This window comes from Quercus suber, unplaced genomic scaffold (genome assembly GCF_002906115.3).
Source record: "Quercus suber isolate HL8 unplaced genomic scaffold, Cork oak 2.0 scaffold_295, whole genome shotgun sequence".
Taxonomy (NCBI): domain Eukaryota; kingdom Viridiplantae; phylum Streptophyta; class Magnoliopsida; order Fagales; family Fagaceae; genus Quercus; species Quercus suber.
The window spans coordinates 176,574-188,659 of record NW_027069751.1 but is presented as its reverse complement, the minus strand read 5'-3'; the positions used below and the strand labels follow the sequence as shown (position 1 = coordinate 188,659).

Below are 12,086 nucleotides of genomic sequence, written 5' to 3'. Positions count from 1 at the left end.
AATCAGCAAAGTGCATCCTAATGCACTATCTATTTTTTGTGTTGGTAGAGCTCAAACTTCTTGACAAGCATAAGTGAACTTGATTAACTTGACTAAAACTAACAGCCTAAAATCTGTTTATTTACTTATACAAATTAGTTAATCAAAAGAATAATTCTCTGTCAAATGCCTATCAAATCTATAGTTATTGTTGTTGTTTTCATCATTATATCATTGTTATTATGTCACCATAGATGTCGGCTAGTATGAGATTCTGAAATGTCAGATTAATTAATATAATTCAATCATGATAATAAGTGAATTTTTGTGACCACTAAGCAGTGCGGGATGGCTGGTGCATTAGAGACTTTATGCGGACAAGCCTATGGAGCAGACAAATTACTATCCTATGCATTAGAGACTTTTTGTGACCGCTAATCATCATCTCTCTTATTTTGGTTTGTATCCCTATATATATCCTATGGATATTCACAGACAAATTACTAATACTCATAGGACAAGATCCAACAATCTCACATATGGCAGACATACTGTGTATGCCTCATCCCTAACCTGTTTGCATAAGCTATACTTCAACCTCTAATTCGCTATTACCAGATTCAGAGCTTGATCCTTCCAATGCTCTTTAGTTCATTTGCAGCTCTATGTTTCCATATACCTTTTTGTTGGATTCTGGTTTTTAAATCAAAATTTGGAAGCAGTACAGCTGCATTAGCCTCTGCTTCATCATAGTTGTTGGATGTGCTCGTGCTTGGGGTATACATGAAGTACTCTTCTGCTTGTGAGAAAACTCCTGCCGTATTCTCAAAGGATGTCTTCTTTAGCATGAGGGAGTTATTTTGCTTTGCTGTTGCTTCGGCTGCAATGGTTTGGTAATTTTCTATTTTGTTCTTTCTTTCAAGATTTTTGTAGTATTCATTTTTTGGCTACATGTATTAAGTCTCTTAGCATTTTTCTGCATGCCGATCATAATCCTCTTGATGGTGGTCGATTGAGGGTCTTATTTTGCTTTCTGGGCTTTTACCTAATCCAAAATTGGAGACTTTAGTGCTTTCGCTATGGTATGCTTCTTTTCCATATTTACTATATGAGATTACAATAAAATGTTTCTAATTTTTCACTGCATGCAGTCTCACAATTACTAATTTGTACTACTACATACCATACGGATTTGCGGCAACAGCAAGGTTGAGTTGGGAGCTTGGAATGCACAAGCAGCTAAATGACTGTTATAATGGTTCTTGTAGTTGCAGAGATTTATTGTAGCCGTGATTCTCTTCTTCTGCCATCATGTTTTGGTCTATGCCTTTCGCAGTAGGAAATTGCAGATATGGGTCCTTTGCTTTGTCTCTCAGTAGTCATCTTTCAGGTAACTTTCTCACATTTGAGTTGGAGCTAAACTTTTGAAACTTATAACTTCTTAATTCTTGTCAATTCATGCGATACTATAGCTATACTATCAAATACACATTATTATTCGTTTAGAATATTTCTTTGCAATTAAAAAGTTAACTAATGGAGTGTAAAGATTTAAAAAGCTTACTCTTGGAAGTAATCTTCTTTCTGGGTTATAAAATAGCCTTATATCTTTATTAGGAAATGTTTATGTAGTAGTTATGCCATAGTCATAACCATCATAATCATATTGTGTATATTTCTTCAAAATAGATCAACATATGATACCAATGTAGAAGTTGTGATTCTTCCTTGATATTGCTTGCCATTAACTGACAAAGTTATTTTGTGCTATATATGCATCAGGGTCCCTAGAGGAAGTGGCTGGCAGGATATTGGAGCCTATGTAAATCTTGAGGTATATTATTTGGTTGGGGTTCTAGTAGGTGTTGTTTTGGCCTTCGTTGTACCAGTTGAAAGGAAAGGGTCTTTGGATCGGAATACTGACGGGGTCCACTGTAGATGCATTTCTACTTGCTCTTAAAACTATTTCACAAATTGGGAAAAACATGTTACTAGTACCAAAAAAAAAAAAAAAAAAAAAATTCTACCTTTCTATATATTTGGTTTTATTTTTACACCTTTCTACAACTAAATTTCATGTTCAACTTGATCATATAGTATGAAAATTGAGAACCTTATAACTATTTGTGACTGAAATAATTGGTGTCCAATTGAGTTGAATGGACAAAATATTAGATTAAACCATTTTGAATGCTTAGTTGTATTTATGTTGATGTTTCTGGTATCAAAAGCAAGAGAGAGGATATTTGATGGAGATATTTAATTTAGACTTCAGAGTTTATTGAGTTGAATAGACAAGATTTTTTATTGGTAAGATGTTCTCAAAGAGTTTATTGAGTTGAATAGACAAGATTTTTTATTGGTAAGATGTTCTCAAAGAGTCTAGTTTGGCTAATGCTAATTTTTATCCAACGTATGGAACGAAAATACAATAATATCACCATTCCATTTCTCACAACCTGAAAGAGGAAAAAAATTTCAGTATTTTTTTTGGGAACTCTTTCCAATGTTTTGGTTGTGGAAGATTTTAGAGTTTTAAGATTTAAACCTCTTTATAAAGACATTAATGCCATTTTTGCTATTTTTGTAAGAGTGAAGATAGAATTGCCACAAATTTTTGTTATATGTGTCTTTAAGTGTGTGCGTGTGTATATCTATAAAATCAAATACATACGAAAGTTAAGTCATGAATTATGACAACGTATTCAACGAATTGTTCACTCCTATGTGTCATCCCATAGGAATGAATAATATATATCTTAAATTCAACCTGACTAAAAACATTAAAGGACCACTATATTAAGTCCCTCACAAGCACAACTATGGCAAGGGGAAGCACCGTACTGTACTATTGTGATTTGATGTAATCTTTCATTATTCTATTCAATAAAATTTCTACCTCTATTTGGGAAAGAAAAACTCATGCTTATAGGAATTATAGAAGATCCATCATGAATGTGAGAAAATTGAGTACTATGTTATGGGGAGTACTTAAAAATTTTCTCAATAAGGAAGGTAAAAATAAAATAAACTATACAAGGTATATCTTTCTAAAGGAAAGGGGGAAAAAAACAGTGACCAATTTTCCCAAGTCCGAATGAGGAGACTAAGAATGAAACTTCTGTGCAAAGGAATTGACTTAAATCCAGTACACTAAATTTATTGGGATTTGGATATTTATCAAATAATTGCCACGTGTTCACATCTTAATGAAATTTCAATTATAAGCTCCATCATTGGTCACCACAAAATTGCTGTCCATTGTAGTTATCTATTTATTTATAATTCTAAAAAAAGGTAAAAAGATAAAAGGAAATGTTGAAGCTGAAGTTGTGGCTAAACGACAGAGTGAAGCAAACGACAAAAGAAAGAAGAAAACGACATCAACTAATTCAGCACAGTTAGCACGTGTGAAGGAAAGAAAGAAGTCTGTTAGGAAGTCCAGCTGTCAAGCACTGATTAGTTGAATTAGATTGTTAGTTAAGTTGTTAGGAGTTAGTTATTTTTGCTGTTTTGGCGCTTTTTCTTGTTGCCCTGTTATGCTATATATTGATATAGTTAGCTAATTATCTTGTTGCTCTGATATTGAAGTAATACAAGAACTTTCATTCCATCTGTGTGAGTCTCTTTCTTTACAGGAAATGATAAAGAAAGTGGGGCGAATCATTATCAATGAATTGACTTTCATGTAGCAGTAGCCAGCAAGTTCGAACCTTCTGCCACGCCAAACAAAAAACAGAGGATATTGAGACTAGGCAAAAGAGTTGTTGATTTGACTTGAAACAGATGATATTGAGAAGTTGTGAAAACAAACACACGGAGACAGAAAGAACAGAGTCCATTCCTTTATTAAACAGGCAATTACCTAATAATATTACATGCACCAAAGAGCGTCTGAATAGCAAATGATAAATAAATAACAACTAGAGATGAAGAAGGAAGCAGAAGTTGAGAAATTTTCGAACTGCTATTTGTTTGCACTGTTAAAAGTTTTATAAATAAAAATGTATTTTTTTTTTCAATTCTCTAAACGAGGAGACTAGGAAGGAAACTTTCTCTTTGATGGAAATTTCTCATACGTGATACGCCCCACCACATCTGAAAATGTCTATTTCACACACTTACACACATGGTTCACACAAGTGCCACTTTTGCACAGAAAGTTACAATTTTCAATTATTTCAAGTCACAATTTTAGTTCAAAAAATTGAACGTGTGTGCTTTGTATGTAAATGGGTGAATGTAGTAGATATTTCTTAAAGAAATTTAAGCAGAGGTTCGTAGTCATAGGCTAGCTGATAGCTGGTTACCATGAAACTACCTTGTCCTCCTCCATCGATTCAAAAAAGAAAACGAAAAAGAAAAAGAAAAAAGCAATAAAGGAAAGGAGTAAGTGCCAAGCTAAAGCTCTAAAAAAAGTAGGGTGGAAAGGAATAAATTTCCTTGAGGGTGGCACAGGAAAAGTTGTTGACTTGACTGAGAACAGGGGACGTGAAATTGTAAACACGCACAGAAAAAGAAGTAACAGAGTACAACCAATTATTAAAAAGGCAGAGTTTTAGAAAAAAGTATATTAGTGCATAATTAAAATTTTTAAGGCTAAATGATAATTTTTTTAAATAAAAAAACTAAAATGAAAATTAATCCAATCTGCCTCTGAGATTGGGGTTATCATAAGATATTAAGATTTTTTTTAAAATATTCAATTTGCTCCCTAAGCTCATGGGACAATTTACACTGTTTAAAAAAAAAAAAAATCCATGCTCTTCTAAGTCCTTGCTTCTTTTCAATAGCTTGTTTTAACCGCATATGTCTCACATTGTGGCAATTATATACGCGGAAGAATTTCTAGTAGCCAATGTAAATAGATAATTGTTAGAGATGGAGAAGGAACCAAATTAGGTTATGCCAAATATATGCGCGAAAGAGTATCTAGCGGCTAGTGATAGATAAATAAAAGTTTAAGATGGAGAAGGAAGAGCAATAGAATTTTCAAATTGTATTAAATGATGTTTGTTTAAGCTTACAAAGTAAACTGAATGTTAAAAAACAAAAAAAGATAGCATATGACAATTAACCCAAATCTGAAGACGGTTCAAGCAGTGATATTTCAACGAATGTGTTATGCCCACAATAATAGCCTCATCAAGGCTCTGAAAGTACTCATGGTATTACTCTTACCATCACATAGCTTGAGATCGATGACAATGAGTCCACCCTAGAAGTCCCCTTTTCCATTAAAAAAAAAAAAAAACTCAAGATGAACACTTAAGTCCACCTCTATTGATTTAAATAATAATAATTAAAAAAAAAAAAAAAACAATAAAGCAAAGGAGTAAGGAACGGGGGGATTGGAAAAAGTGCACTCGACTAACCACCAAAGAAGTAAAGGCTTAAGTGTGGTTGACTTGACTGAAAGACAGATGTAGAGTTGTGAACACACACATGAATAAGAGATATCATAGATTCCGATTTAGCAGTGAAATATAATATAAAGTTAAAGTACACCATTTTATTTAAAAACTTAAAGTTTACAAGTTTGGATCAAATTATATTACAATAATCACACACTATTTTCATTATCATTTAATGTGAATTTTTACTAACACATATTTACTCAACACATTATATACATAAAAAAAGTGTCAGAATAACCCTAATAGAAAAATAACAATTAAAATTTTAAAAATTAAATAAATAAATAACAATTAAAAATGAAGAAGGAAGTTTATATAAATAAAATGGTAAATTACAAACTGCACTCCTAAAGTTTTGGAGTGTTTGGATTTTACACCCTGAAATTTCAGAATTTAGATTTTACTTCCTGAAATTTAGGGTTTTTAGATTTTACACTTTAATGTTTCAAAATTTGGATTTTACTGTCTAAAGTTTAGTAGTATTTGGATTTTACACCTCCCAAATTATGAAACTTTAAGGTGTAAAATACAAATATTTCTAAACTTTAGGGAGTAAAATCCAAACACCCTTATGGTAAAATCCAAATTCTAAAATATCAGGGTGTAAAATCCAAATACCTCCAAACGTTAGGAGGTAAAATCCAAATTCTGAAATTTTAGAGTGTAAAATCCAATCACCCCAAACAGGGGCGGAGGGAGGGGGGGGGGGGCGGGGGCAAGGGGCACCTGCCCCCTGAACTTTCAAAGTTTTGACCCCCCCATCCCTCTCCTACACAAAAGAAGCAAAAAAAAAAAAAAAAAAAAAAAAAAAAAATCATCAATTAAGTGAATTCACGTTACCTTTTCAACTTTCTAGTAGTAGTAGACTTCTACTCCTAGTACAATTTTATATATAAAATTAATAGATCCCACTTAGTAAACTTGATAGACTAGACAAAGCCACCTGTAAACAAATTTTGTGTCAAGTTTCTTTCTTGGATAGCCAACTTGAGACATACATCCATGACATGCAGTCCACTAAAGAGTTTTCAGCAGTTAAAAGAATTGGATAGCTTACTAAAAAGATGGTAAAAATGAAAAAGAATGTTTCATATCCATTGGTTTACTCATTAGTGACTTTGGTATTGATCTTACCAGTTACAATAGCTACTGTTGAAAAGCTTTTTCAGTAATGAACATAATTAAAAATCAATTACGCAATCGAATAGGAGATCAGTGATGAATGATTGCTTAGTCACATATATTGAGAAAGATATATTCAAGACTATTGAGTGTGAATAAATCATGCAGCGGTTTCAAAATATAAAAAATCGCCAAGGGCAATTGAGTAAAATAAGCTAGATGTGAAAAAATAAATTTAAGTTTACATTTTATGTTAGATTCTGTATAACAATTACGTTATCATATAGTTGTTTACTTATTTTGTTATTAATATCGATTAATTTTTTTTAGATTAAGTTTTTACTTTCAATCTTGTCTTTTAATCTTGCCCCCCCTGACCTAAATTCCTGGCTCCGCCACTGCCCCCAAACTTTAGGGGTGTAATTTACAATTTACCATAAATAAATAAAAAATGGAGATGAAAGCAAGAGCAAAAAAAATTTTCTAATGGTTTTATGTGACCTTTGTACTCTTTAAAGATTTTTGATAGTATCGCAAAATCTAATGATAATTTTTATATTTTACCATAAATTTTAGCTAAATAAAAAAGTTTTTTTTTTTTTCTTCTGAACGAGTAGAATAGGGAGGAAACTTCCCTGTAGTCGTAGATGGAAGTCTCTCATACAAAGTACGCCCACCACATCTGAATCAAAAAGGAAATTTAAACAGAGCCTCATATTCATAGCTGGTTACCATGAAACTACTCTGTCTCTAAAAAAAGTAATGGGAAAAGGCAATTAAGACTGGGAAAAGGCATTTGACTGAAAACAGGGGATGTGAAATTGTGAAAGAGAAAGAAAGAACAAAGTACAATCCTTTATTAAACAGCCTATAAATATCAATTGGATCCGGCTTTGTTTCAAGTAGGTTTCGAGCATTACGAACAATCACTACTACTCTACTCTAATTTCAATTTCCAAATCTGTAAGTTGTCATTTTGAACACTTATTCATCCCTTTTATTTCTTCCCTTTCATTTTTTTTTTTATTGAAATGAAAAATCCATATCAACTTGTTTTCTTCTTCCTAATTGCCGTGAAGCATGAGTTTCAACTTTTGTTTGTTTCAAGGTTTGAATCTCGAGTTGGTTTTCTCATTACCAATGAAATGAATGAATAAAGCTCCAAACAAAAGTTTGCTTTCTAAGGTTAGGGTCCCGTTTGGTACACGAGTTCAAATACATGTTTTCAATTTTTAAACAACATTACTCGTATATCTACATTTTTTCACCCACACGTATTTTCACACTTTTTTACCTACACGTATTTAAAAAAAAAAAAACTGAAAACTGTTGTTTAAACACACGTACCAAACGGGCCCTAGAGTTTTTATAAGAGCATCTATGTTAGTGGATGCAAAAATTTTGTAAACTTACACATCTAAAACCTAATTTTTCTATTTTACACTCCGATTTTTACAAAAACATACCCGTCAATTTGTCTATTATACACATTTTTATTAAAATAGTATTTTTCCTCATTTTATTATTATTTCCCACTAACCCCACCTAACACTTACTAATTTTTTTTCTCTTAATACACTCCATTTTCTTCTTCTTGTCCTTATCTCTATCTCCACCTCTCTTTCTTCTCCTTTTTTTTTTTTTTTTTTTTTTTTTTTTGAGAATCTTTTTCTTTCCTTTTTCTTTTACAATTTGGTTTTATACTTTTATTATAGATGATGATTTTGGGTTGGGTTTGATTAAGGGCAGTGATTTGGGCAGAGAAGCGGAGGGCCATGGAGAAGAGAGTGTCAGGACCGTGGCCAGCGGCATATAAGGAGGCATTGGCGGTGGGATTGAAGCTGGCGCCACCCAAGGCATCCCCAATCAAGTTGAAGATGAAAACAAGAACAAAAACGATGGAGGTGGTGATTAAGACAGAAGGCCAGACAGGGGTTTCTAAACCGAGAGCTGTGGCTATCAGCACAGGCATTGCACCCATGGTTGATGAGAGAAATACCCTCATGAATGTCAGTATTGCATCCCCGATTGCCACCTTTATTGCACCCATCTCGTTCTCTCATTCACTTCAATACTCTCTAATTTGTATTTTGTTCTTTTGGCAGTGGCAAAAGAAAAGACTGGCGGCAAACACCACAAACAAAGGCACCAAAATGAGAGAGTGAGGTGAAGGGGAGAGAAAAAAATATAAAATAATAAATGCAAGAGTTACAATAATCGTATATATGCATAGTTGCTATAGCAATTATGTATAAATTTACAATTTTACCCACTTATGCAGGTGTTTTTTTGAAGTCAAAATGTGTAAAAGTAGTAACTTTTTCTATTTGGAAGACTTTACCCATGCTAGTTGCTCTTAGAGTGCTTAAATTCGGTAGCCTTTTTTTTTTTTTTTTTTTTTTTAAATATATTAAATCATCTTTGTCTCATTTCCTATAGTTAAATAATTTTCAGTCGTCCCTTCTTTGGAAAAACAGAAACAAAAAAAAAAAAAAAAGCGAAACAGGAGTCGTTGGATTGTCTAAAACTGGAGTGTTTTCAGGAGGTTTAGGAGACCATCACTGCTGTAATTCCTTCTCACAAATGGGTAAGTTCTCACTTTTAAGTTTTAACACACAAACACAATCATCTCTATTTATTATTACTGTTTCACTCCCTGCCTGAAACTAAAATCCCACTTCACATCGTTTTCTTCTTCCCTAATTTAATTATTTTATTTTCCTTATTTTTAATTGGTTGTACTTTTTTTTTTAATCTAAATTTCCAACAGCTTCAATGAAGTGTAAAAGAGAGTCTTCGCCATCACCCTCTTCTTCTTCAACGCGTCAATGGAAATACGATGTATTTCTTAGTTTCAGGGGTGAGGATACTCGTAATAATTTTACTGACCATCTATATGATGCTTTGCAACGAAAGGACATTTTAACATTTAGGGATGAAGAAGAACTCGAGAAAGGAAAATCTATTACTGAGCTCTTCAAAATAATAGAAGAATCACGGTTTGCTATAGTCATTCTCTCAAAAAACTACGCATCTTCTACATGGTGCTTGGATGAGCTTGCCAAAATTGTCAAATGCAGGGAAGAAATGGGACTGATAGTTTTGCCAATTTTTTATGATGTTGACCCGACTGATGTACGAAAACAAACAGGAACGTTTAAACAAGCCTTTATTGATCACCAGGAATGCTTTAAAGATAACATAGAGAAGGTGGAAACATGGAGAGCTACTTTAACAAAAGTGGCTGATATCTCTGGTTGGCATTTACAAAATAGGTAATTTCCATGAATTTCAAATGATAAGCTTCTTTCATATACCATGAATCATATAGTTAGCTATTAGAATATAACATAACATGCATGTATTGAACTACATCATGGTATGCTAGTTAAAATGCCTAATTCATCTTCTCCATTTTTTATTTTTTATTTTCTTAACTTTACTTTTGTTATTGTTTTCTCTCTCTCTTTTTTCAAGAAAAAATTGGAGAATTGAATATAGTTGGAATTGTGTGAGGTTATTTCGTCAAGCTAGTCCTTAAATTGCTCACAAGTCCCACACGAGTGAAAAATCTCTAAGTTTATATGGAACACTTGGTGTTTTATGGATTTAAATGTAGTAAATGAGCCTCCTTTTGGGAAGTGCATTTTGCGTTTCCCAACAGTGCCTTTTTTTTAGTGGGTCTTGTTTACTGTTCACAGGATCCGCAAACTACTTTTTTCAACAAAAACAACTTTAAAATTGGGTTCCACGGCACTTCACACATTTAAAAATGATTTTGTTATAATGTTTTTAGTTTTCAGTTTTTAATAATAAGCAATATTCAAACAAACCCTGAAGCTTCGTAGACTAAATTGTGAAAGGGCCAAACCAAAAGGTAAATTGTAGTTTTCCAGTTCCTTTGGTTGGATAAGTTTACCCACAGCCTTCTTTAGTCAAAGTCTACCTATAAAAATAGTTGAAAGACTATACATTATGATGACTAAAGAAATTTAATTCTACTATGAAGAGGTAATCAATTATTAAGTCACTCTTTTCAAAAAAAGAAACGAAAAATTTATTAAGTCACATGATGCTTTAATATTATGGACAAACATTCACAAATTACTCTAGCCGTGCCCCTTAAGAATTTAAGTCAATTGAAGACTCTTTTTTAGAGGAAGAATACTATGAGTTTATTCAATTAACCAAACTTTTGTCAAACAATTCAAGGTTGTGGGCCTCTCGGTGAATGTCTTCCATCCATAACTGAGTGCCATAACAGTACTTTGTCAATTTGGCCAGTTTATCAGCTACACAATTACCGCTTTGCTTCACGTGACTGAAGGAATGGTATCTAAGAGAGGAAGCCATGGAGCGTCTGAATCTCCTTCAAACATTACTTCCTGGAGACCAATCTCAAGGGCGAAGGATATCGCTCTTCTACACGCTAGAGCTTCCACATCTTCAACCGTTGGTGGCAGCACCAGTCTTTCCATTAAAGAACCGATAACCTCGCCTGAGCAATCTCTGATTACGACCCCAATACCTGCTGAGTATATGTCTTGGAAAATAGCTCCGTCGAAATTGGCTTTGTAAAGAGCTTGTAGAGGCGGTGACCAGTGAACCGTTGGTGGTGATATTGATTCCGCACCTTGAAACGACCCCTGTACTGACTGGAATTCTTGTAGACGCTTCATCGCATCAGAATAAATCTTAGAATATGGCAGGTAGTTTAGATCCAGTCGAGAAGCGTTCCTTTTGGCCCATATGCTCCAGGCAATATACGCAAATCTCTTAGCAAAGTTCCCATTCTTGACGTTGAGAATTCCCATAAAGAGGTCTCGGAAGTTTGCAAAGTGGACCGATAGTTGCTGTCGGCAATAATCATCCTCCCACCATGTTTCTTTGACTGCTTGGCATTCCCAAAGAGCATGAATGGTGTCTTCTACCCCGTCGTGGCAGCAATCACAAGTTGCATTTCTCGTTACTTGTGGCCGAAACAGGTTTTTCTTTGTTGGAAGTGACTCGTTGCTTGCCCTAGCTCCACAGAAAGTGTTTTATTTTGCTTGGGATGTCAAGGTCCCACAAGTCCTTCCAGAAGGTTCCCTCCGAAGATCGGTTTGACGATCCTGGTTTTGTCCTTTGCTCTGCCTCTGTAAGCAATCTATATGCACTTTTAGTCGTGTAGTTGCCGTCCTTAGGGCCAGACCAGATGAAGCAATCAGTAGCACGGCTTACACTCATGGGAATGCTATTGATAGCCCTTGCTTCATGTGGCAGAAATTACTCCTAGATCCTGTCATGTAACTAGCTTGTGTCATTTATTTAACTAAAACTGAAATTTTTTTACTAAAAGTACTAGAGATAAAGCTAAAAGTTAGTTAAAATAGTACAATAAGACCTATAAATAGTACTAAAAAGTGCAATGAGACTATGAATATTAGTAAAAATAAACTGAAGAGTAAAATAAGTTGCCAAATATAACCTATTCAAAAGCAACCTTAATAAATCAATGTGACGCTTTAACAACCCAAAATTACCTTTTGCTAAATTATAGATTGGATTAAGTTTACCGCATGCAAGTCC

The 12,086-nt window shown here is 33.7% G+C and overlaps 1 protein-coding gene and 1 pseudogene across 1 annotated transcript; both read left to right on the top strand.

Annotated features, from left to right (window-relative positions):
* The first annotated feature begins 410 nt into the window (after nucleotides 1-410).
* On the top strand, nucleotides 411-2,102 carry LOC112022455 (protein DETOXIFICATION 8-like; annotated as a pseudogene).
* Nucleotides 2,103-9,293: 7,191 nt separating this feature from the next.
* LOC112023669 (TMV resistance protein N-like) lies at nucleotides 9,294-9,797 on the top strand. Its single transcript, XM_024056321.1, has one exon. It carries the CDS (start codon nucleotides 9,294-9,296, stop codon nucleotides 9,795-9,797), a length of 504 nt encoding a protein of 167 aa, XP_023912089.1.
* The last annotated feature ends 2,289 nt before the right edge of the window (nucleotides 9,798-12,086 follow it).